This window comes from Condylura cristata, unplaced genomic scaffold (genome assembly GCF_000260355.1).
Source record: "Condylura cristata isolate star-nosed mole 26May11 unplaced genomic scaffold, ConCri1.0 scaffold00011, whole genome shotgun sequence".
Taxonomy (NCBI): Eukaryota; Metazoa; Chordata; class Mammalia; order Eulipotyphla; family Talpidae; genus Condylura; species Condylura cristata.
In genome coordinates, this window is record NW_004567112.1 from 55,051,981 (window position 1) to 55,078,756 (window position 26,776).

The 26,776-nt window shown below is 43.2% G+C and overlaps 3 protein-coding genes across 3 annotated transcripts in view; all 3 read left to right on the forward strand.

Moving 5' to 3' along the window:
- The first annotated feature begins 2,823 nt into the window (after nt 1–2,823).
- On the forward strand, nt 2,824–10,309 carry LOC101622411 (interferon-induced protein with tetratricopeptide repeats 3). The gene is made up of 2 exons (XM_012723502.1): nt 2,824–2,844; nt 8,416–10,309. The coding sequence occupies exons 1-2, from the start codon at nt 2,840–2,842 to the stop codon at nt 9,845–9,847; spliced, it is 1,437 nt and encodes a 478-aa protein (XP_012578956.1). The 5' UTR covers nt 2,824–2,839; the 3' UTR covers nt 9,848–10,309.
- Nucleotides 10,310–15,012: 4,703 nt separating this feature from the next.
- Nucleotides 15,013–16,516, forward strand: LOC101622653 (interferon-induced protein with tetratricopeptide repeats 1). The gene has a single exon (XM_004681088.2). It carries the CDS (start codon nt 15,032–15,034, stop codon nt 16,367–16,369), a length of 1,338 nt encoding a protein of 445 aa, XP_004681145.1. The 5' UTR covers nt 15,013–15,031; the 3' UTR covers nt 16,370–16,516.
- A 5,405-nt stretch (nt 16,517–21,921) lies between these two features.
- IFIT5 (interferon-induced protein with tetratricopeptide repeats 5) overlaps nt 21,922–26,776 on the forward strand; it is a 12,886-nt gene continuing 8,031 nt past the window's right edge. The window contains exon 1 of the mRNA XM_012723767.1: nt 21,922–21,997. Coding sequence (XP_012579221.1) covers nt 21,993–21,997 — 5 coding nt within the window. The 5' untranslated portion in view covers nt 21,922–21,992. The remainder of the gene's footprint in view (nt 21,998–26,776) is intronic.

The following is a 26,776-nucleotide window of genomic DNA, read 5'->3' on the forward strand; positions in this document are numbered from 1 at the left end:
ATTTGTGACCACATGGTTGCCTCTGGGGTGATTTTGCTGAGTAAAATAAGTTAAGACAAATACCAGCTTGAGTGAGTTACACATGGAATATGGAGAAACAAAAAGGCTCAGATTACATCACCCCAATAACTGACTATCAGTGGTGCAGGGAGGAGGGAGTTTCTGGGGGAATAGAGAGAATAACTAAGTGGGGAGGGAGTGCATTGGACTATGGGCATTTTGGGGGTGGATACAAGACGGTAACAACACATGCAGGGGGATGCCTCCACCCGTAAATCACAAGGTACAGGTATACATAAGTCTCACAAGCAGTATCACAAGGTGTACAAATATCAACAAGATAGCAATAGAGCCCAGAAATAATGAGCAACTAACTTCAGGGAAAAGGGGTATAAGTATACAATGGATCAAGTAATACCTTTCTGATAAATGGTGCTGGTGAAACCATACAGCCACATACAAAAGAACAAAACCAAACTACTCTCTTACAGAATATACAAGAATTAATTCAAAACAGGTTACAGAGTTCCATGTAAGTCATGAAGCTACAAAATAGACAGAAGAAAACAAAGGCAATATTCTCCTGCCAACAGCCTCTGAAATGTCTTTGGGAGTCAGATTCCAAGAGAAGGGAAAGAAGAGCATCCATAAACAATTAGACTACATAGAATTAAAAAGCTACCAATGAAAGAGCAAATACCATAGATCAAATGAAAAGGCAACAACTGCATGGGAGGGTATATTTGCAAATCACACGTCCCACAGGCCTTAATATTCACAATACTGTAGAAAGCATACACCTCAACAAGAAAACAAGCAGCTGGCTAACTTCCGGGTAGAGGGTCTGAGTAGAGATTGCTCCAACAGACACAGGAAAGGATGTTTAACAGACTCCTCTTAGCAAAGTGTAAGGCAAAATAATGGGAAATCATGTGACACTTGTGAGAATGGCTACTGTCAGAAGGATAAAAGTGACTAGCTTTGGCCTGGTGTGAAGACAAGGAAACTCTCAAACACACTTGGTGGGAGGGGGAATTTGTGTAGCAATTATGGAAAATAGCCTGGAGATTCCTCAGGAGCTGAAGGCACAAATTCCCTAGGATCCAGTCATCTCACTGCTGGGCAGTTAGACAAGGAAATCAGAACACTGATTCAGAGATAGCACTCCCAGGCCTGCTGCAGTGTATTTTCAGCAATCAATCAAAGCTACTGAGCAGGCAATCAAAGGAGTATGTAACTGATACTATATCCCAGCAACCTCAGGCATCTCATCTCCTTCCCTGGTAACCTGCAGAAATCCTTGCCCCTGGGATTTGGAGGTTTCCTGTTCCCCCTCCCTTGAGGGTCATTCCTGAAGCTGCACCAGGTATACAACTCAGGAGGAGGTTCATATGTTGTTGAGACTTACCTGGGCAGCATACGAGGCTGAGCATAATTAAGCCTCTATATCAACACTGGTTTGGCAGGGCTTACTGCAGAGAACTACCTATCTGTGGAAACCCAATAATGACTCGTAAGTAAGTCTCCTTGTTCATTAAAATTGCTATCTGTCGGGCCCTCCCTGGCGGCACAGAGGGTTAAAGCACAGCACTAAGAAGCTAAAGCCACTTTTGCATGAGTTCTATCACAGCCCCAGAGGTGACCACATGGTGTGGCAGACCTCTCGTGATCCGCCCGCTGCTCTCCTCAGCAGTGTACTTCATCAGTCAGCCTGTTCTGCTCCCCTCTCTGTCTCTGGTGAATCCTCTCACTGTGCCTGCACCTATGGCCTGTACCCCAGTTCTGTATGCGCAAATAAATAAATCTTTAAAAAAAAATTGCTCTCTCACAATCAGAGCTGCCGACTTCTTTCTCTTTTTTTTTTAAAGATTTATTTATTTATTCATATAGAACTGGGGTACAGGCCAGAGATGTGAAGGGTGATAGGATTCACCAGAGACAGAGTGGGAGCAGAACAGGCAGATCGACGAAGTACACTGCTGAGGGGAGCACGGGCGGGCCTGGAGAGGTCTGCCACACCATGTGGATCATCTCTGGGGCAGGGATCAAACTCATGCTGAAGTGGCTTTAGCTTCTTAATGCTGCGCTTTAACCCACTGCACCACCAGGGGAGGCCCAAGACATGTTCTTTTATCACTGTAACCATTGCCCCATTCCCTTGTGGGTTAAATGCCCAGCCATACAGGGTTGGCTCAAAGAGGGACACAGGTTAAGGCACCTCCTGGCAGGGACCCATAAGAAAGGGGCAGAAGGGGCCAGACAAGTCTGGAAGAAAAAGAGCAAAATCAAGCCAAGATAAGTGCTGCATTGTTAACCTTCCCTGGGCCTCTCATGCATGTATGTTTCAAGTGTCCTCTTCCATGTCCCCCAAATCCCTGGTACAAATACAAGTCCCGAGAAGCAAGCCTGGTCTCTGTTTCATGTGCTTCCTCGGGGCCTCTTTCCTGTTTGCATTCTGCTCACTTCTTTCCTCAGTCTCCTCTCCGGTTTCTCCTCCTCCCTGTTCAACTCCATTTCACCTTGAGTAGGCAGGGAACCTGGAACTTTCACATTCCCTGGGGATCACCCTGTTATAAATGAATTTATTCTTAAATCCCAGCCTTAAGTTTTCATTTCCTACTCTTAATTTCAGTAAGTTTCACTTTCCATTTCTCTTTCTATTTGGATAAGCAGCCACTCAGAGGCTGAGAAAATGCAGCCACCCCCATCTGCCTTGTTCTTATAAATTTCATAAATTTCCTTCAGCATTTACTTCAGCCACCCAAGAAGATTTCTGAAGAACAAGTCAGCTTGGAATTGGACACCAGCTTCTGTGAACAGCAGGAAGCAGATTGCCATCATGAGGTGAGTGAGAAAAACTTCTAAGGACACTTGGACAATGAGTGAAAGTTGCAAGACCAGCTCCTAGTTCTTGAGTTGTCTTGCTGATTACTGTCTAAACTTGCCTGTATTTGTTTGGCACTTGTTCCTACATAAACTTGGTTCTGAACTGGTGTAATGAGTTCTAAGCTACTAAAATTCATCCCTGAATGGTGTTCAGAGCCAGGACGTGGGGTAGAAAGGACATTATTTTGTCATTCAAATGTCAACCCAAGAAACTGACCCTTTATGGTTTCTGTTTTGTTTTATTTGAAAAAAAAAAACTGGAGGTTTTCTTCTTATAATTTTAAAAGGAAGAGAGGAAGACATTTTTTTCAGCATGTATTATGAAAGATGGAATTGTTAATCAAGCCTAACTCACATTGAGGGGGATTTTGCTCTGAAACATTTGATCACTTTAAGGTGGGGAGTTAGAAGAAACAATTCTTACAGGTGGGCATTTTTCCATTTTTTATATGAAAACTAAAAACCAAAACTTAGTTTTTTAGGTTTTTGTTTGTTTGTTTGTTTTGCTCTCATGAAGCTGATGAACAGAAAAAGAGAATTCCACTTCAAAACATGATACCCTGACTTCTTTTGTAATACTGATGGGGTCTCTAGTGCCAGAGGTTTCTAGTGCCAGAAAGCAGAGCAATGGTTCTGGAGGTTCTTGGGAGTGGGGTTGTGATCGACTAGAGAGGAAGGAGCACAGGGAGAACCTTGGGGATGAAGCAGAATGTCAAAGATGCCTAACATGTAGGAGATGGTGGGCTGTTTTACCTGAACCTGTGTCAAAACTCAAGAATCTGTACAATTAAACTGGGTTCATTTTAATGCATATACAAATTTATCTTTGGGGACCTCCCTGGTGGCACAACAGATTAAAGTGCAGCACAGCACGCTGAAGCTTTCCACAGCCACTACAGCATGAGTTTGATCCCCTGCCAGGGAGGTGACCCACATGACGTGGCAGACCTGTCCTGACCCACCGGCTACTCCCCTCAGCAGTGTGTTTCAATTCATCTGCCTGTCCTGCACCCCACTCTGTCCTGGTCAATCCTCTTACCCCCACACTTCTGGCCTGTACCCCAGTTCTTGTATGCATAAATATTTTTTAAAAATAAATAAAAGATAATCTTTATAAACTCATTTTTTTTTTTTTTTTTTTTTTTAAAGATTTATTTATTTATTCATACAGAACTGGGGCACAGGCCAGAGGCTCAGGGGCGGTGAGAGGCCTCACCAGAGACAGAGTGGGGAGCAGAACAGGCAGATCGACGAAGTACACTGCTGAGGGGAGCAGCAGGCGGGCCAGGAGAGGTCTGCCCCGCCATGTGGTCTCCTCCGGGGCAGGAGGCAGCGGGAATCGAACTCATGCGGAAGTGGCCTCAGATTCTCAGTGCTGTGCTCTAACCCGCTGCGCCACCAGGGAGGGCCTATAAACTTCATTTTTAAAAATGTAAATGGATCTGTTAGAGTCTCAGAAAAGGCAGTGCTGGAAGAAAAATATGCCTTTCCCACCAAATACCTATAGGGAGAAATAGAGGGTGAATAGCTAAGGAAGGGGGATGGGATCCTATTTGAAATTTTGCATAGGTCTTGGGAAAAGTTTCTCCAGCCCTCCCCTTTCAGTCCCACGCAGTGAGTGTCTCCACGAGACAAAGGTGGGAGTTAAATCCAAAAGGGCAGGTTGATTATAAAAAGGGGAAGAAGAATAAAGGATGTTTGCACAAGCACAAGCAGGCAGAAAGAGCTGCTCCTGAAAGGAACAGCTTTGGTAAAAGTGGGCGGCCTTGGGAGACACTGCCTCTGCGGCCCTCTAAGGGAGAGAGTCGGTGAAGAGAATCACCTGCAGAGTCGCAGGCCACGGGAGACCCTCTGCCACCCAGGTGCCAGCCCCGAGACTGGACTGATCAGGTCTTCTCTTTGGGAGATGCTCACTCCTTTGGGGAGTGGGTAACTTTTCTTAGTCTAATCGCTTCTAGGCTGTGACTAGTTTGATCTGTCAGGACCAGTGATTCTCTGCAATGGTCTCCATGTCTATATCCCATCTCTCTTCTGTGCCTCTGGGATGCTCTCTATAGCAGTCTGCTACTTGCCAGAGAAGTAGGTGCCTAAGGATTTTTTTTTTTTTTTTCATTTTTATAGCTGGTTTAATGACCAGGTTAATCACTCCTACCCCCAAGCTTCTGGCCTTACATGAACCAGGTTTCTGGCCGTACGTAGCCGCTTTTCCAAATTTCTACTCTCAACCTCCATCACTGTTGTCCCTCATGAAGTGAGAAAGGGAAGACACCAGGAGTAAGGAAGAGAAAGCATTCTCAAATGCTCTGCAGGGTTATGTCTGGGGAGGAGGTGGGGGAAAGGGATTCATTGCCAAGCTCCCAGGTTGTTCTTCCCTGACAGATTCCTGGTTAATTGTGATTGCCTAAGGGAGGTGGAAATCCAGGCCCTGTCCAGTCCAAGACTTGGTAACTTCCCTGCTGGGGAGCTTGCTTGAGTATGTGTCAAGTGCCACTGATTTGAATGGCCACAGATTCTTTACTCTGGACGGTAGTCTCTGGTCTATGCTGAACTAAAACCCACATAAAGGTACCTATTCCCACAAGCTTTGGGGACACAAGCAGTCTTGGCTCTTCCTCCCCAGCAGTGCTAAAAATTACCGAAGAAGAATACCACCTGGGGAAATGCCGAGTACTGTCCCCTGATGGGTCCACTTCTCCCCCATCCATGGAGGAACTCTGCCGCCCCCTCAGATACTCAAAATTCCCCCTCAGATATTCAAAATTCCCCTACAGGGCCCTCCCTGGTGGCACAGCAGGTTAAAGCACAGCACAAAGAAGCTTAAGCCACTTGTGCATGAGTTTGATTCCCGCTTGCCCCAGAGGTGACCACATGGTGCAGCAGACCTCTCCTGACCTGCCCGCTGCTCCCCTCAGCAGTGTACTTCGTCGATCTGCCTGTTCTGCTCCCCACTCTGTCTAATATATTTTGCTCAAAATCTCACTTCCAGGAGACAGCAAGTATCTACTACCAATAAAATGAAGGCTTTAGGGAGGAAGCCTAAGGAAAAATTGGAAAACCTGAATTTCAATTTTCAATCATTTTTACAATAATAAAGTCACATACCGAGTTAATTTTCTTACTGAATTGCTCATTATTGTGCTAAATGTTTTAGTGAGGTTGGCTAGCTTAGTATTGCTGAAGTTTTGGTAGGAATAAAGTGTTTTCAAGATTTCCAGTAAGAGCTATTTCACAGGTTCAGTAATATTGAATGACCTCTTCTACTTGCCCTATACTGTTCAAGTAATCAACATCTCCTGAACTTATCCATGACAGGGTTGGAACATGTCGCACCTTGAAAAACATACTTAATATCAATAAGTACTTAAAGGCTGCCTCTTACTGGAAATGTGCTCACTGATTGTCAAAGTGTGTGCCCTCTCTGTTGCCATACCTATCCCAGTCTTACAAAAACAGAGATAGTATCACCAAACTGAAAAAGCACTTCCCATTTCTTTTTCTGTCCTTTTTAATATAATATTGGTAAGAATAGATGATGCCAATTTTGGATGAATGTTCTCCCATGTCATGTTGTGGCAAATAAGTTGGCAGAACTATTTCATTTGTAACAGTTTTTGAACATGCACTACTCTGTGAAATCCAAAGTTTAATGGATTTAATTATTTTGGGAATTTTTTTCACTAACCTTATGATGCCAATAATCTACTAGTAAACAAAGGAGCAGGAACTCAATAAAATATACCCCAAACCCCAAGCAAATATATGAGAATACACTTTCAGAGGGCAAGTGATACTCGTCAGCATCTTTCAACTCAAAAGTGTGGGGGGCCTTGACGAGCAAGGCGAGGGTGGAGAGCCCCAGGGACAGCGCGAGGAAGAAGGCAAAAAACGGAGACGCGTGCAAGCGCTCTTTATTCTTACAACAGTCATATATATATACTTGAGGGCGGCACAGAAGGAAGGGGGGGGGTTGGTCTAATGTCTTAAAAGCCAATGGGGTTGAGGGGAGGGATCCATCGTCATCTCTCAGGCGCCAGAGCTTGCTGAGCAGGAAGGAAGGGGAGTGGGGGAAGGGATTCAGGTGTGCTGCATTCTCAACCAGGATGTTTACCCTAAGTTCCGATCAAGTGTTGTTTTGTACATAGGAGGCAAAGTCCTGGTCTCCGTCCAGACATCTCCCCGGTTCTTGTTTTATAAAAGCTGCAGTTTTGCATTTGAGGGGAATATGAACATGCACGATTTCGGGGGACTGTGCCTGTCTTAGGTTGCAGATAAACACTGTCAGCAAGCGCATTGGCGCACACTAAAGGGCCAGGCATGCCGGAGTGGGCACGAAGGTGACCAAGGTAGAAAGGCGTAGGGCGGCGGCAGATGAGCTGCTGGCAGGTGTGAAACAGGGTGGTGGCTGACCTGGAATGTTTACCCTAAGTTCCGATCAAGTGTTTTTTTGTGCATAGGAGGCAAAGTCCTGGTCTCGGTCCCTGACATCAAAGTACATACTTGTCAATGTTTATTTGTCTCTCAAAACCAACTCATTGCTTCTGCAGATTTTATCTATGCCTGGAAGTCTGCTTAAATAATTAAACCTTGACAGCTGGTATGTGACTATAGGAAAACAGTGAGAAGATAAAGGGAAAAGACTAAATTATATAGCATGGTAGCAAATATCCCCAGGATTTCATGTCTTACATGGATCCTTCTAACCATTTCTGGGAGCAGAGAAGGCCAGGATAAACTTTACTGTACCTAGTATCCCTAAAAAATAATTAAGTGACACAAAGAAATAACCCTTTAAAAGATCACTGAAAGACTCAATAAAATGTGCCAGAATGTGTGTGTTTAGAGAACTGACTTAGTAACTAATTGTGCAGGACAAGAGAGACCACATTACCTTGAGTGACCTTCTCTCCTCCTATCTCCACCGACCCCCCCCAACCTCACCTTCTGCACATTCACTCACACAACGCAAGCAACCTGTTTTGTAAGTTTTTGAACAGATCTTACGTACAAGAAAGTGAATCAAAGGAGAAGAGTAAACAACCTCCTCTTCTATTTAAGAGAAATTGAGTGTGGTAGTCAGGGTTGTCCAGAGAAACAGTATCAAAGGAAACATATAGAGAACCTTGAATTCAGGAAAGTCAATGATGAAGTTCTAGTCTGAATCTGAAGGCCTGAAAATGAAGAGGTTGTTGGTTTAAAATCCAGTCTCATGGAGAAAAGGCCAGTTTCCCGCTCAAGCAGCCAGGCAAGAGGACAAATTCATCCTTCATTTGCCTTTGTTCTACTCAAGCCCTCAAGTGGGATGAGGCCGGTCATTTACCGAGGGTGATCTACTTTATTCAGTCCATGGATTCAAATGTTAATACCTTCTGGAAACATCTTGAGACTTATGCACAGAGCGAATGTTTAACTAGATATCTGATAACCCCATGGCCCAGTCAATCTGACATTTAGAATTAACCTGTAATTGCATCCCTGCTGCAAGGCTTGAAGAGTACACATCACAGTGACCCATGTTTATTTTCTCCACAGTGAGGACAAGAGTTCTCTGGAAAAAGTCCTCTCACAGCTGAAATGCCATTTCACATGGAATTTATTTAAAGAAAATGATGTCCCAGATGATTTGGAAAGCCGTGTGCTTGAACAGATTAACAACTTAAATATTGAGTTCAAAGCCACAATGTACAACCTGTTGGCCTACATAAAACACTGCAAAGGCCAGAACAAGGCAGCCTTGGAATGCCTACAGCAAGCTGAAGCATTCACCCAGCAAGCTCATGCTCATCAAGTAGAACTCAAAAGTCTGGTCACCTGGGGAAACTATGCCTGGATCTACTATCACCTGGGAAGACTCTCAGAAGCTCAGATGTATGTAGACAAGGTGAAACAAGTCTGTGAGAAGTTTTCAAATCCTTATAGTATCGAGTGTCCTGAGCTTGAATGTGAGGAAGGATGGACATGGTTAAAGTGCAGAGATAACCAGAATGAAAGGGCAAAGGTCTGTTTTGAGAAGGCACTGGAAAAGAATTCCAATAACCCAGAATTCTCCTCTGGACTAGCAATCGCTATGTACCGTCTGGATGCAAAACCAAAAAAGCATTTCTCTGTTGGTGCTCTGAAGCAGGCCATTAAGCTGAATCCTGATAATCAGTATATCAAAGTTCTCTTAGCCCTGAAACTGCTGCAAATGAATGAAGAAGCAGAAGGGGAACAGTTGGTTGAGAAAGTATTGGAGAAAGCTCCTTGCCAAACAGATGTCCTTCGTCAGGCAGCCAATTTTTACAAAATAAAAGGCAATCTAGACAAAGCTATTGAAATCTTTCTGAAGGCAGTCAAATTCACACCCAATAAAGGTTATCTATATTACGAGATTGCATGCTGCTACAGAGCAAAAATCAAACAAGTTCAAAATACAGGAGAATCTGAAGTCAGTGGGAATAAAGAGAAGATTGAAGAACTAAGGGAATATGCTAAAGACTATTTGAATAAAGCTATTGAGAAGGGACTAAGTCCTCTGTATACATATTCTGATCTCACTGAGCTCCTAGAAACAGAAGAATGTTCTCAGACAGCTTTTAGTAAAGATGTCCCTAACACAGAGAAACAATTCCATGAGAGCTCTTGCAATTTTCAGAAGAATCATGTGAAGTCTGAAGACACTGATGTTCAAAGAGATTTAGTGGGTTTGCCCATTTGCCAAAAGCCATTTGAAAAGGAAAATATGAAATGCCAACAACAGAATATAGTTGAAAGTCAAGTTCCAAAATATGCGCCAAAGTATTGGTATCACCAAGGATTAATTCACAAAGCGAACGGAGATCTGCTGCAAGCAGCCAGGTGTTATGAGAAGGAACTAGGAAGCCTGCTGAAGAATAGCCCTTCAGGCATTGACAGCTTTTTCTTGCAAAATCTTGAGCCTGAAGAACACAGTGAGGAACTGGGTCCTAACACAGAGAGCTCCTGATTCCAGAGCTGAAGAACATAGGAGTGAAAGGAACAGAGCATCAGAGAAACTTGGAATGATGACCATCAGGAAGGGAGGCTCAGGAAGTCAGGCGTTGCCCAATCTGAGTTTGCCTATTGCTTCAATGTACTTTTTTTTAGAGAGTTGTTTTCTTACATCCCTCTCCCTGTCCACACTCACAACACACAGTTCTCTAGCCTGTGGTTCTTCTATTAGAAGAAACATGCTATTAGTCTACATAGCACTGATTAGTTTTCATTTTTCACTTAGCTTGCCTGATACCCTCATTTCTGTCCTTCTTGCCAAGTGACATACTGGTGACTTTACCAACACAGTCTCACATCCCTCACACATCATTATGTAGCCTTCAAGCCCTCCTAGTGGAATGAATAGTTACTAACTAACGGTGGAATATAGCTGTCTTACTCTTGACATTAGCCATATATTGATATGTATTCCTGATAGTGATACTGTGTTTTGATTGTAATAATGCTACAATAAATTTTAAATTTTAAACTCACAAAAAAGGTAATTGTGTGACTAAGAGTAATTCTGATTCCCCAAACTTCTTTAATAAGGGACAGTGGATGATAGCTACAGCCACACACATTCACCTTAACTCCTCCTTGGAGCTAATACCCTCACGCTATACCCAACTCATCCACAGCTCCAAGACTCAGCCGAAGAATGGGAGCCTCAAGTTTCAAAGAATTGAGTGTCCTGCATTCTGGCACTTCTTCTTTTATGGTGAAGAACTATGGTCCCAGAAGCTGTCAGTATCCACAGAAATGGCAGAATCTCATTAAGACAACTACGATAATGTAATCATCAGTGGATGGGCCAGGACACATGTGCAAACTGAGCGCCCCCTAAATGTACTTCTTGTGCTGCTCCCCGCTCTTCACTCTTGGTAGCTCTGCATTGCCCATTGCCCTGCAACCCCTGCACCTTCCTTTCACATTCCATGTGCCATTTGCCAGGAAAGCTGGTTGGTTCTCCCTTGAACCCATGCCCCATCTATGAACTATATAAACTATGACTCTCATTCAGCTCAGGTGTCTCACCTGAGCCCACAACCCAGTGAGCAGCTGTTACTGGTCTCTAGATTTGCTGACAGCCAGGAAGACCTGGAAATTAATTGCCTCCCTAACAGAGTACAAGGGCCACACTACTAGGCTGCGTATAGCGTCAAAGATCTTCACTCTCCATGATAAAGGAAAATATTTAAGTATTCTCCTCCCAGTTGGGGACCTCCACATGGGTTGGGGGAAGAGGCTTCTTCTCTACCATAAGGGCACAAAATAAAGATTACAGCAGTGCCTAGTGATTACATTAGTGTTTCCCTAAACCAAAAAAATGACCAACATTCTTCCAGGTTTGTAGGTTAGTTACACTAACCCATGCCAGGGTTAGGGTGACTTTCAAATGCCATGTCAGAGCTGGTCCTATCTCCAGGCATCCAAGTGAAACAAGATTCATTTCCTCAAGTCAAAATTCTCTGTTGGGAATGTTTTGCTGCTTTTATTTTGAATTTATTATCCCATCACACTCGTGTACATCTCTTGGCCTCATAGAAAACTTCATTAAACATGAATCAAAACAAAAGAAACATGAGGACAAAAAGAAGGATTACATAAATTTTGATTGAGTGAATTACATGAATTTATATTTAGGCCATTACACAATGTGGTTGTTGAGCCTGTGATGATAAGTAGTGAGACCATCAAAATAGCCAAGGTAGACCCTCCCTGGTGGAGCAACGGGGTTAAAGTGCAGGACTACAAAGCTAGCTGAAATCATTTCAGCATGAGTTCGATCCCAGCTAGGAGGTGTTACCCACATGGCATGGCAGACCTCTCCTGACTCCTTCCCAAGGTTGCTGACTCACTGATGATTCTGAAGGCACCCTCAGCCTAGTAACTGATGAGTCTAACAAGTGGGCTATTTAAGGTTGGCCAAGTTTCAGGAAAATCCGGAGAAAATGGTGCTGGGCATAGCACCTAACCACAATGGTGACCTGATCCCCCTAAAACTATAGGGATAAGGAGCCATCAGACCCAGGACACACTCAACTGGAGCTGCAAGGAGACAACTTCTCAGAGACTTTTGGGGAACAATTCAACCACTGACAAACCAGAGCCTGACAGAGTGGGAGTTTAGCAATAAACACCCCGAGCTTCACCTCCTTCTGTGCTCTATCTTTTTTTTTTCAAGATTTATTTTATTTATTTATGCATACAAGAGCCAGGGTACAGGCCAGACGTGTGGGGGGAGAGAGGATTCACCAGACACATAGTGAGGAGCAGAACAGACAGATCTACTGAAATACACTGCTGAGGGAACCAACAGGTGAGACAAGAGAGGTCTGTTGCACCCTGAGGGTCACCTCCCTGACGGGATTGAACTCATGCTACAGTGGCTATGGAGAGTTTCATAGTGCTGTGACTCAACCCTTAGTACCACCAGGGAGGGCCTGTGTTCTCTCTTCTGGCTGGTGCTCCAAGTGGACAATCCAAAAGAAGTCAAAAATCAAAGACTTCAGATTAATAAAGCTACATGGTTAGCTGCCATGAACAGAGAGCATGGTCTTGAAGGCAGGACCAGAGGGCAAGGGAGGACAAGACAGAAGTGTGTTCCTATGTCCTCTTACAGAGCTTGCCTCCTAAGGGCAGTGGGGCACTTATGAAAATGAATAAGAAAGCACTCTCACATGGCATCTATGTAGCACTCTCTAGTGCAGTGATGATTTTCCAGGGGAAACTTTGACACTGTTCACCAGAGAACAGAGACCCAGGTCTGATGGTCACAAGACCCAACCAGAGTGGTGGCACTTAGATTAATGTTGTCTACAACTGCATGGTTGGTGGAAAGCAAGCTCTCCCCTCCCTCTCCCCCGACTCTCTCCCTAGTTGCAAGCCTGCCCAGGAGATTTTGCGGGGACCTGCTGAGCTGAAGCAGTCTCAGGGGGCTCTGAACTATGTTAGCCTGAATAAAATCCACATCAAAATCCCCCTGATCTCAGTGGTCCAATGACAAGAAACAGGTTGAGTGCCTCCTTGCTCTTGTGTTCATGGATTACAGTAGTTTAAGGGAGGGGTCCTTCCTGGTGGCGCAACAGGTGAAAGTGCAGCACTGTGAAGCTAGCAGCAGTCGCTTCAATGAAAGTCTGATCCCCACCCTGGAGGTGACCCTCATGGTGCAGCAGACCTCTCCTGTCTCACCAGCTGCTCCCCTCAGCAGTGTCATCAATCTGCCTGGTCTGTTCCCCACTCTGTCTCTGGTGAATCCTCTTACCACCTCTGTATCTCTGGCCTGTACCTCAGTTCTATGTGCAGAAAATAATAAATAAATCTTTAAAAAAAATAGCTTAAGGGAAAAGGATCCAGGAAAATGCCTGACAGCTTAAGTATATCTGCCACATCCAAAAGTCACCACACATGTGCACACACTTGGAATTTCATAATAATGCTTACACTGCTAATAACTACACTGTGTGTTCATTAGTTACACTAAATACCTAAAGCAGGATTGGTCTCTCCATTCCTTTTAGAGGGATGTTACTATAATGACATTCTTTTCCAGAGTCTTCCCAGAACCCAAAACAAGGAGGTAAAAGATGACACATATTGATGAGTAACTACCTATGAGGAAGATCAATAATTCTTTTCTGGCAAGTTGGCTGAATAACCTTGGACAGATGGACAAATGGTTAAGTGACACACTTGACATTTTGCAGTCCCGGTGTGGGCTAAAAGCCAATGTACTTTCCACACACTAATTCCTGAAGCCTGGTCCTGATTAGATCACCCAGAAGCAGGAGGGTCTCTTTCTGCTTCTCACAAATGTCGTCTGGACAGAGATGCCAAGATTGGGGTACATGTTTAGAAAGCCTGGGTCACTCATCTCTGAAGAACCTAGCAGCTTCCGCATCTCAGCACAGAGTTTGTGCGGGTCATATTCCTGGGTGGTATCTGTGGTATCTGTCCTCACCCTGCTCCCTCTCCAGTGGAGAAGCAAAACATTTGGGGCCCAGGCTTTTCCTAATTCCATGTCCTTAAAGCTGGCAACTGTTTGCAGTGACCACTTTTTTTTAAGATTTATTTATTTGTGCATACAGAACTGCGGTACAGGCCAGAGGTGCAGGGGCAGTGAGAGGCTTCACCAGAGACAGAGTGGGGAGCAGAACAGGCAGATCGACCAAGTACACTGCTGAGGGGAGCAATGGGCATGTCAGGAGAGGTCTGCCGCGCCATGTGGGTCACCTCTAGGGTGGGGATCGAACTCATGCTGAAGTGGCTTTAGCTTCTTAGTGCTGTGCTTTAACCCGCTGCGCCACCAGGGAGGGCATCAGTGACCATTCTTAAGTACAGCAGTGATTCAACTCTCCACCTCACCCCCTCCACCACAACACACATGCACAGGCATGTCTCATCTTTCTGGAGTTTCTCACCTCGGGAGCCTGCCACACAGTCAATCCCTGAAGCAAGAACAGACTCGGGCCAGGACATCACCTCTAAGGATATATGTGCAAGTAAAGCCTACTTTTGTGCTTGCTTATATACACCTGGCAGATATGCACATAGAAGCAGGTAGCCACAGAAAAGCTGAAGACATCTATCAGAAACAGTTATGCATGAACCCATGCAGAGAAAAAGAACTGCAAATGGTACATTTCAATTATGTAAATTTCAGAAATTTCAAAAAAATTCAGAAATCACAGGAAATCAGAGCAGTATGTTACTACTGCTGTAGATGGCAGTGAGCCTTTCAGAAATTTCAAAATTTGTCCAAAAAATTCAACAAAGTTTTAAAAATTTGGAAATCAGACCATTATGTTACCACTGCTGTAGTCAGTAGTAAGCCTGAAAACCCCCTGCCTTGCTCACCTGGATGTTGTGAATTTTCTCCATCCCTTTATTTTCCAATGAGAATGTTACCTGGTCTCGTTTTGTGCTTCTGATAGGATTTCTGATATAATACAATGTTGTGACAGGGACATGGGGGTAATATTTGACTACTTAAAGTGCTAGCTCCATTTCCATTGAAGTAAATGTTCCTTACAAATGCAAATAATTGGTTTATTTTTATTTTTACAGCAGTGAGTCAAATGGGAATCTCATAAAAGATAGTCTGGCTCAACTGAGATGCCACTTTACGTGGCAGTTGCAAATTCAAGACACTGAAATGCCTGACTTAGAAAACAGGGTCTTTGATCAGATGGCCTATCTAGACATCCAGTGTGATGTGGAGATGTGCAACCTACTGGCCTACATGAAACACCTGGAAGGCCGGCATGAGGAAGCCCTGACTGACCTGAAAGAAGCCGAAGACTTGATCCAGCAAGAAGATGCCAACCAATCGTATGTGAGAAGTCTGGTTACTTGGGGAAACTGTGCTTGGCTCTATTACCACATGGGCAGACAGGCAGAAGCCCAGATTTACCTGGACAAGGTAGAGAACACTTGCAAGGAACTTGCAAGTTCCTCCAGGTATAAAGTGGAATGTCCTGAGATGGACTGTCAAGAAGGATGGGCCTTGCTGAAATGTGGAGGAGCTAATTATGAACGGGTCAAGGCCTGCTTTGAAAAGGCTCTGCAAGTGGCCCCTGACAACCCGGAGTCCAGCACTGGGTATGCAATCATCATGTATCGCCTGGAAAACATTAAGAAAACAGGACATAGCAGTCTGCAACCCCTAAAACATGCCCTCAGGCTAAACCCAGATAATGTATATCTTAAGGCTCTCTTCGCCCTAAAGCTTCAGGAAATAGGACAAGAAGTTGAAGGGGAACGCTACATTCAAGAAGCCCTGAACAACATGTCCTCTCATGTCTACATCCTTCGGTACGCAGCCAAGTTTTACCGAAGAAAAGGAGTTCTAGATAAAGCTATTGAGTTCCTAAAAGAAGGCTTGAGAGCAACACCCAATTCTTCCTTCCTGCACCATCAGCTGGGGTTTTGCTACAGGTCGCAAATATTCAAAATAAACAGAAGTACAAATTGGCAGTGTAGGAGGCAGTCTAGAGAAAATGTTGAAAATTTAACAAAATTAGTCATATCTCATTTGGAACAAGCCGTGCAAATAAAGCCTACTTTTGTGCTTGCTTATATACACCTGGCAGAGACGTACACGGAAGCAGGTAGCTACAGAAAAGCTGAAGACATCTATCAGAAATTGTTATGCATGGACTTGTGCAGAGAAGAAGAACTGCAAACAATACATTTCAATTATGGCAAGTACCAGGAAGTTCACAAGAAATCAGAAGTTGATGCAATTGTCCATTATTTAAAAGCAATAAAGATAGGAAAGTCATCGTATTTATGGGATAAAAGTATCTCTTCTTTAAGGAAATTGGCTTTCAGGAAACTCAGAAATAATGAATTAGACCTGGAAAGCTTGAGCATCATTGGGTTGAGCTATAAATTGCAAGGAGACATAACTAAGGCCCTCCAGTATTATGAGCAAGCTTTATCTCTGGCTGCTGACCTGGAGAACGCTGAAGGACATGGATCCCAGGACTGAAATCCTAGGTACCACTTGCATACTGCATTTGATTTTAGGTTAACACTTACTAAACTTTTCTGCTGGTTGCTTTTTAGGGACATAGGCTATGCACAGTAAAGTTGCAATATTTGAACAATTACTTAAGCCTAATAAAATATTAGTTGTACCCAGAAAAAAATGAAACAGAACATCTTTATCTCTGGGAGCTAGATAATAAAAAACTGTCTGTTGATCATATTTGTAGCAAATAAAACACTGGACTTACGTAAAATAAAAATGTGTAATTCATTTATCTTATGAGCAAATGGATTTCAGTACTAGACACCCAAAGAACTACGGTGATGTAGGAAAGGAAAAAATTCTTTTTCCTTTATGCATGTTAGATTTATTGGCTGGGATATCATAAGTTAAAACTGAGAAAAGACATTAACAGAGAAAAATAGTTTTGAAGATGTGCTTCAAGCATGTATCTGGAAGTACCCAGTAATGAGTACTTTAAAGGAATGGTTAGAACTTGGACTGATGTAGCATATTAACCAATAAATTTTTAAAGAAGTGATAAGACTTGGAAGGCCTAGGATTGTGAACCATGAAAATGTGAAAATAGAGGGAAACTAATGAAAGCAAGTTAGTAAGGCTTATCAGGTAGATTATTAGGCTTTGACTCTGAATTAATGCAGATTCTATCAGGCAATTAATTTGTTATTTTTATTCAAGTAACATTATATGGGTTTCAGTTCTGCATCAGTAATAATTAAGTGGTAACATTAATCTGTATTTAGGCAATTAATTTCTTCCCTTCCTGGTAGAGAGGGGAGGGCAGACACCTGTATGAGTATCTGTCCTACTTGGAGACAGATAAGAAAAGGGCACAGAGCTTTTCAGAGATCTTTTTCTTAATTGCCTTTGGCTCAAAATAATCTTTATGTCAAAGCAGCACATTTTGAGGGAACATATTCTGCTTGCCATCAGTAAACAAAGCAGTTATTTTCACCAAACTTCCTGCAGTGCAATCAGAAAGACAGTAAAACAAGTTCACTATCAATTAAAGGTCAGCTTTCTCTATGAGGATGTTTGAAGTTTAACCCACTATCAAATTCCAAGCAGCTTCTCTTATTTTATGCCATTTTGTTTGAAGCATTATTTATCCATTCATTTGCTGGTACTGCCCTCGTTATAATCTCTGATTATGACATTCTATTAAAAAGCAATGCAAAAAGATAATATTTTTAAATGAAAAAAGCAAGCAATGTCATTGTTTTTCATTTATATTGGGGGATTTATTAATTTTTTATTATGTTTGAAACATTATCACAAACTTGGTGGCTTAAAAATCACACAAATTCAGGCTCTCTCTGGTGGCACAACAGTTTAAAGCACCACATTATTAAGCTCTCTGAAGCCACTGCAGCATAAGTTCAATCCCCCCCCCCCCCCAGGGAGCTGACCTGCATAGCATGTCAGACCTCTCCTGAAATACACTGCTCCCCCTCAGCATCTGCCTGTTCTGTTTCCCTGCCTGTTCTGTCTCTGGCGAATCCTCTCACCCACCACACCTCTGGCCTGTACCTCAGTTCTGTAAGCATAAATAAATAAATCTTTTTTTAAAGAAAATTCCACGAATTCATTATCTTGCCGTTCTAGAGGTCTGCCATGTGAAAGTGGCTTCACTGGGCTGAAATCAAGATATGAGCACAGCTACAGTCCCTCCATAGACTCTAGGGGATAATCCTCTTTTGTACCTTTCCCTGTTTCTAGAAGATGCCTGTATTTCTTGGTCAGGACACCTCATCCATGAGAGTACAAGTCCCCAAAGAATTCACAGAACTATTGGACAGGACTTTGGATTTCTACTGAAATTCTATAGGCACCAAGGTGAGCAGATTTTATATCATTAAGTAAAGATTTACACTGAAGCAACCTCCCTAACTTCCTTACCACAAAATTGGAGATTCATCACATTGAACAAAACAATAACTTCAAGTGCTTGTATTTGGGCAAGAAGACTGTGAGGTACCAAATATGTCAACTCTCCCAGAGTCAGAAACATTCAAAGTAAACCAATTTTGGATAGCTGGTTGATTCTCTATTAGGCAGTTCTTCCCAACTATTGCTATTAATAATCTGTCCCCAGAAAACAGATCTGGTTAATGCATAATAAAGCTATGGTTGTGTAATTCATTTGTGTCAGATGGGTTTGACAATCTGCAGAGATCATGGTAGTTGGTGTTTTTTAACCTAGTACTGCCTCTCTGACCAACCAACAGCTCTCACCATTAACTATAAGCATAGATCCACAGCCCAGCTCTTTGCTAAATGTGGTAGACTCAGTCTAGCTCCTTGCAAATCGCTGTGGCCATCAGCGTCTCCATTCTCATGGTTCTGCTAGACCTGCAATTGCATTGAGACTAAAGCCTTCTACCTAGAGTCTACCCCAGCTTGGATTATCCAAACTAGGCCTATGTCCATAATGCTATGTCTTGTCCCCAGCCAGTCCAAAAGCAATAAACCATGCTGGATTCCATGCTACCTGTCTTGGCGAACATCAGAAAGCCCTCTGGACTTTGGATTCAACAACAAACTATGGGCTCCATCTCTCCTCCAACATGACACAGCACATTGGCTGCCAACAAGCCATGCTGATCTGCCAGTCCACTCTTCATTTCCCCCCTCTTTTTTTTTTTTAAAGATTTATTTATTTGTACATACAGAACTGGGGTACAGGCCAGAGGCTCAGGGATGGTGAGAGGCTTCACCAGAGACAGAGTGGGGAGCAGAACAGGCAGGTAGATGAAGTACACTGCTGAGGGGAGCAGCGGGCGGGTCAGGAGAGGTCTGCCACGCCATGTGGTCTCCTCCGGGGCAGGCGGGATTCGAACTCATGCGGAAGTGGCTTTAGCTTCTCAGTGCAGTGCTTTAATCCGCTGCGCCACCAGGGAGGGCCCCCCCCTCTTTTTTTTTGCCTATATAACAGAAAGGGGGGGACATGTAGGTTCCTATGAGCTGGCTACTAGATGGCCACTCATGAGCAACTGTGACATATTTGCATCTGCCAATCACAACAAAGCATTCCTTGACAACTACAGAGTATAGCCTGTATCACTAGACAGGCCCAGGGACCTGATTATGTGACTATCTCCATGGTGGCCTGTGATAAAATCGTACTTAGCTGATGCAAATGGCTCTTGACATATGGTCATGATTCCCCTTCCCTATCCTTCATCAAACTTTGTCCCCCATTACTATCCCACCCTCTAGACAGTATTCCTCACACCACGGTGGCATGGTCAGCTTTTATTATATGCTTTCAATAAATGGTACAAGAATTTCTGCTCAAGTATCAGAATCTCACCTTGCAAACCAGCTCCATGACTGCTGTGTCCCCAATGGTCTGGCCACAACTAGCAACAAAGTCCCTGTTACAACACATGCAGAAGGGAATACGCCTTCTCTGACAGTCCCTCCATAGCCACCCTTCGCTCAGGCCTCCTTTTAGAAAATGGAAGTCCAGAAACATTCCCAAGCTCTTGATCTGTATTCCTGAAATCCATCTCCTAGCCCTTGCAGGCTGTGCTGTGTTAAAGCACAGCACTATGAAGCTCTCAGAAGCCCCTGCAGCACGAGTTTGATCCCCAGCCAAGAAGCTGACACACGTGGAGTGGCAAACCTCTCCTGACCCGCCCACTGCTCCCCTCAGCAGTGCATTTCAGCACATCTGCCTGTTCTATTCCGCCCTTGGTCTCTGGTGAATCCTCTTAGCCACCACACCTCTAGCCTGTACCCCAGTTCTGTAAGCATAAATAAATAAATCTTAAAAAACAAAAGTACACACAAGAGTACTATTTACATCAGTGATTCTCAGCTTAAGGGGTGGGGATAGGAGGGGGAAAAGGAGCATTTTGCCTCAGGAGACAAAAAGAAGTTGCAGGGGACCAGAATTCTAGTCACAGCTGCAAAGTGGTACTGACATCTATTGGACATACACAAGGATGGCACTTACACATATGACAATGCACTGAACAGTTTCCCACACAAAAAATAATCCAGTTCTAATGTCTTCAGTGCCAAGGTTGAGAAACTCTGACTTACTTCCAGTCCTTGGCAGAGTTGCTGAAAGTGAGTGTTTATTCTGAAACACAGCCGAAGGAGCACCTACCCTATTATTTGAGTTTCCGTCTTCCAAACAGATTTTAGATCAGTTGCCATGTTTTACATTCCACTTCTCTTTTTTTCTTGTCTTTCTGAATTTGAATTCCTAAATATTATAAATAGATACCCAGGAATTCTTTTTCCTTTGACGTTTGCCATTGATTGCTTTGTTGCTATCCATTTACACCTTAGTAAACAAAGGCTATGTATGCCCACTTTACCACTCTGACCTTATTTCTTAGGACTTATGCCTACTCTCTCATTCCAGCACTCTATTCAACACAGCAACATGCCCACTTTCAGGCCTCTGTTTTTGATGCCTCCCCTGCCTAAATTGCTCTTTTCCAGCCCCTTAATCACTCTTCTCCCACCTTCACCCCTTCAGATCTTTGCTCAGTTACCATTTTTTCACCTTCCCTCACCAACATATTTATAATAGCAAAACATCCTGTGTGCCAACCCTCTCTCTGCTTTCCTTCCACGTTTGATTTGTTCTTAATCTCCATGAAATTCACCCCATGAAGGGAGGTTCCTTGTCTGCTTTATTCATTACTAGATTGATAGTGTCTTAAACCATGCCTGACTTTTAACAACTGTTCAATAAAATATGTTGAAGGAATGAGGGATTAAATACAAAGGGAACAAAATTTTTAATGTATGGCTTGTATGGCATTTTCTGCTTCAATTTCCAGTACTACCTCCATCTGAGCTGGGACCTTGTTACAGGATGGTTGGCAACTGTACAGAGGGCAAATGTTCTCATTCAGTCGCAGGAGGGTATAAAAACCTCTTTGCAAAGCTGTTTCGCAGCATTTATCGTAAATTGAAGTTATGCACATTTTGACTCAATTTTTTCTCTAAATTTACCCAATGGAAGTAATAGTATAGGTGCGTAGCACTACAGTGTCGTCTATTAAATCAAGATTGGCAGGATCTTCAGTTTCAGGCCAGGGTGCAGAAGCTAAAAGAGTACCTGTGTCAGCCTTCCAACAAAAATAAAATGATAACAACCTATCATTTTACTTTTAAAATAATGATGATGATGATGGTGATGATAATTAATAATAATAAAATCCAGGTTAACTGAATAGCACCCGGTCTCAGTGAGGCAGGTGAAACCAAACCCAGAGGTCCAGTAACACATTCAAGACCCAAGGACTGCGCTCTGTGAAGGTCTCCCCGGGGTCCGTCAAGCGACACACACAAACCCACACTCTTGGCTCCTTTAGAAGTTTCCGTTTCCTGGAGATGGACTCCGCCTAGTCAGGGATCAGATTCGCTTTCCAGCTCCCTTCCCGCTGGGGTCCAGCTTTAACAAAGACTGACGCCTGGACACGGACCTTGCGCGACGGATGCCGGGGCCAAGCGCGCGCCCGGCCAAGCGCGCACACGCCCGTGCGCGCCCCACCGCCCTGCAGCCCGGGACCCGCCGTCCGGAGGAGAAAACCCGAGGCGACCCGCGCCTCCCCGGAGGCCCGCAGAGCCGGACACCATGAGGTCAGTAAGGCTCACCGCCTTCTCCTCCCGTGTCTGCGCGGGCCTTTGTTCCACGCCGTGTCTCCTTCAATCGGGTCTCACCGCAGTGCAGCCGGCACCGACCCCCCCCCCCCCCCCGCACCGAGCATCGGCCGGGTGTGCGCGCCTGGGACTCTCCCCGGGAGCCCTGTCCGGGCCGGGGCGTCCGAAGTCGGGCGTGAAAGGGAAGGCGGCGGAGCGGACGCTCCCCGGGGGTCCGCGCCTCCCCCGCGTCACGGGCGGGACTGTCAGCCCGGCGGCCGGGAGACGCGCGGGGCTGCGGGTCTCCCTGTGGCTCTTCTCCGCCCCTGCGGCGGACACCCGGCTGCGCTAGCGGTCGCCCCGGGGCCAAGAGGGGCGGCTGCTACGTGACACGGGTCCCCTTCAGCCTGTCACCTCCTCACCTTCCCTGATCTGCAGCTGACATCCCTTTGCGTGAGCAGACGCCGTGTCGCCGCAGCGCTGCAGGCATCGCACGCGCCCGACACTGCCATCTTGCCTTCCTGATGTGTATTGTTCTACCTAATCCGCTGTGTAATGGGATTTCTTTATTGGTCTTTATCAATTTATGGCGATGTGTCTTTTTCTCACCTATTATGCACCCCCAGGGTCTAGCGCTCTGTCCTTGCCCCTTGTTGAATTCGTCGAGAAATGAATGATTCAAATCGTGGGCTCCTGAAGCAGATAGCCACTTTTCCTAAATCGTGAGCTGAATACCCAACGCAAAATGTGTTAGACTACAAGACTCTTTCCCATCTGTAAAAATTAATGGCATCTCTTAGAACTAAGAAAGCATTAATTGACAGCTTAGCACATAATATTTGCAGATGATGATGATGACCAAAAACTGTTTTTAATAAGTAGCTCACTTCTAACATATATAAGAAAGGAGACAGCAGCATAAAACTGCCAGAGAATCTGAGAGGAGAATGCAAAATACCAATTTTGCATTTGTATGCAGAACAGGGTGGGAAAGGGCTGGTCCTCTTTGAGGACTGGCTCGCAAGCAGTAATGAAAGGCTAGTTTGAAGCAAAAGAAAACAAAATTACCTAAAGGCAGACGTTGCCTCTTCCGATGCAATAGCCTCTCTCTGCCAACTTCCCAGAGACAAAGTTTAAAAATCAAATAGAAACCATTTAAAAAGGAAGATTTCTCATCTATCCAGTCGTGTGCAAATTCCACAGAGCTTGGACAGAGCACTTCAGTTACTGACAGAATACCCCTTTCACAACAATCACATTCCTAACACCCGACACAGCTTTCTTCATTGTCCTTGCTAGAAAGCTTCTTCTGAAGCAAATGTTCATTTTGCTCTACAGACCAGCAGGGGGCAGGTAAGCCCAATTTGTGTATCTGGGGAAACTGTTAATGAACATACCATGTCTTGCCCATGATTTTGGTGGTTACACCAGAGAAAGGAGGAGACCTGCTGGGGCAATCATATCACATTTCCTAGCCAAGACCCTAGGAAACAATGCACACACTATTTCCTTTTTTAATTCAAACATGAAGCCAGATCCCTCTCCCCCACCCAAAAAAAAAAAACAGCAAGGTGTAAAGACAAATGAAACAGGGAAGACTGATATGAGAAATTTTGGAACCATTAGCAGGAAAGGAAGAACTAGAAAGAATTCTGTCATCTAGAGTTCAGGGAATTTTTTTTCTTTTTTTTTTTACATGACCTATTCCTCTAGGCTGAACATGCCACAGCTACCACTGTGTAGCTGCATTCATTCAACAAGTACTTATTGAGCTATTATGGTATTCCTGGAATAAACAAGTGCTGGGGAAACAGTGGTAGAAAAACAAAATCAAAAAAGGTCCCTATTTTGATGGGGCTTACATTTAAGTAGGTGCATAAGCAATAAATAAGTTTGCCAATAATCACTATTTGGAAAATAGTAAGAACCATAAGGAAAACAAAAGTTTCATGTGCTAAAAGGTGACACAGAATGATGGGGGCCATTTTAGACATCTCATAGCCTCTTGGGTATGGAGTATTTGGACTGAGTTGGGAAAGAGCTAGTTATGCAAAAGTTTAAAACAGAGCATTCCAACTAGTATTTCAACTGGTACAAATGTCCTTGAACCTATATGTTCAAGATAGAGACATAGCATTGTGTCCTCTGTGTCTGAAATAAGGTGAACAAAGAGGAGGTAGTAGAAGAGAATGTTGGGTGAGTAGATAAGAACTGGTCCTTCAGGGACACGGGTAATGCCAAGGACTAGATGAATATCTAAGAATGTTGGGAAGTCATTAGGAGATTTTAAACCAAAGCGTGACATCACCTGATTTACATTTTCAAAAGTGTGGAAATAAGGAGACCAAAGGAAAGATGATTATGGTTTAGGTTAGGAAAATTGTAGTTTAGTAAATGGGAAAGAAGGCCGGATTTGAGATGTATCTGGGTGATAGCATTAACAGGACTTTATGTTGGAGTGGGTGAGGAGTATAGAGACAGAAAATTAAACATGACTCCTAGGTTACCCACCTTTGTAACTAAGAGATACCAAATAAGGTGGGGAAGACTAAGGCTCAAGGAGCCCAGATTTCTATATTGGACATTAGTATTTGAAATGCCAATTGAAATGGTTACTAAAGGTATAAACTACAGTTACATAAGCCTGGAACTCAGGAGTGAGATCAAAAAGAGAGGAAATGTACTTGAAGGTTATCAACATAAGAAATTCTTTAACTTGTGGTCGGGAGCCTATTTTAACTCATTGACCTTAATAACGATAATTATATCTTTGATAAGTAACATTCGCATCTGTCCTCCAAATCAGATACTTTAACATGTTTTGACCCAGCTCTATCATTCTTTCATAGAAGCATTAATTACCCCAAAATAAATCTGTCACTCTATCTGAACATGCTGCACAGCATGTCTGTGAGAAGTAGTTACATCTCAGGACAACTTCAACAATGTAGAATGTTGTGACTTTAAATGGAGGGTCATATTTGAAACTATTGCTTTCTTAACCTGAGACCTTTAGAAATCTGGTATGTCTTTCCAGGAAGTTGAGTCACTAGACCTCTTATCTCCTTTTGGATCTGCTTTAAAAATCTCTCCAAGGTTTCTCTTAGGTTCTCCCAGGGCAAATGAAGTTTACATACCTTAAATATAGTATGTATTTTAAAGCAGTCTATTCTTAAAAATAAACTTCGTGTTTATATTAAAGAGGTATTATAGCAGTATAGTTGAAATCATAAGCTTTTGAGTCTGGCAAAGCTGGATTTGATTCTTGGTTCAGTCATTTGAGCAGTGTGTAATTTTGGGCTTGTAATTTAAACTGTACCCAGTCCTCATCCATAAAAATGTGAAAATAGGGGCCCTCGGAGTGGAACAAGGGGTTAAAGCACAGCACTGTGAGGCTGTCCGAAGCCACCACAGCATAAATCCAATCCCTGGCCAAGGAGCTGGCCCACAAGGCATGGTAGACCTCTCCTGTCTCACCTGCTGCTCCCCTCAGCGATGTGTTTCTGTTGATCTGCCTGTTCTGCTCCTCACTCTGTCTCTGGTGAATCTTTTCACCCTCCCACACCTCTCGCCTACACCCCAATTCCTGTATGTATAAATAAATAAATCTTTAAAAAAAGTGAAAATATAGAAAGGTTTTTTTTATAAATATTAAGTGTAATTTGTATGAAGTATTTAACACACTGCCTGGAATGTAGTAAACTATCAATGAACAGTTTTAGTAATACTATTCATTGGTAGTTTTAGTAACTTTTTTGAGTGATACTATCAATAGTTTTAGCAATATTTTGAGTACCCACCTGGTTCTAGATAGTTTATTCTGAATAAATTAGTCTCAGTATAAAACTTATACTGAGTCTGCACTGAGCCATAGCCATTTACATAGGGCTGTAATTCAAAAATATTCTTGTTTGCTGTTTCATTTAACTCTTCACCTTGAAAAAAACAGCAGAAATTTCCAGATAAAGGGGAGCTCTAATCTGGTGGACTAAGTCTTTTTATATATAAGCACTGTCCACCCATGGTCTCCAATGGTCCTTCCCAGGACAGTATCCACTAGTCATATGTGGCTATTTAAATTAACTAAAAGTAAATAAAGTTTAAAATTCAGTTCCTCATTTGCATTAGCCCTGTTTCAAGTGATCAGTGTCTACCATATTATGAAGTTCAGACAAGGTCATTACCATCATAACAGGACGTTCGCTGGAAAACTTTGGTCTAAAACCCAATGACTAAAATGTACATATATGTGTGTATTTTGTTGTGTGTGTGTGTGTGTGTATATATATATATATATATATATACTTATATACACAAAATTACAGAGACTATGAAAACTATATAAAATTAATATTAATAATTCTAAGCTAATTTAAATGTCTACCAAATATAACATTAAGCCAACCACTGATGTTTAAGTTTAGTATTTATAAAAGTGGGAAAACATTTAATGGACTACATTATAAATAGGAAGTAGTTTTATCTGTTCAGTCACTAGTACTATTGTGCAATTAATCCAGCTCTCTGACTTTTTGTTACTTTGAACATGACTCAAAGTACTCTTTATCACCTTCCCAACTTCCAACAAATGTTGATATGTGTGATGAATAACAGGAAAATGTGATTGACATTAGCGTGACTGGCAAAATAAGGGTGCAGCTATAGCTAAGGTGATCTTAGAAGAGTGGACATTTGAAAACCAATTAAAATAATTATGAGACTAAATAAGCCCTAGAACTTTAAGAGCTACCACTGTGTAGCTGCATTCATTCAACAAGT

Bases quoted from the DNA above. Each gene is read 5' to 3' on its own strand.
- LOC101622653 (XM_004681088.2), top strand. From the start codon at position 15,032: ATGCCTGACTTAGAAAACAGGGTCTTTGATCAGATGGCCTATCTAGAC.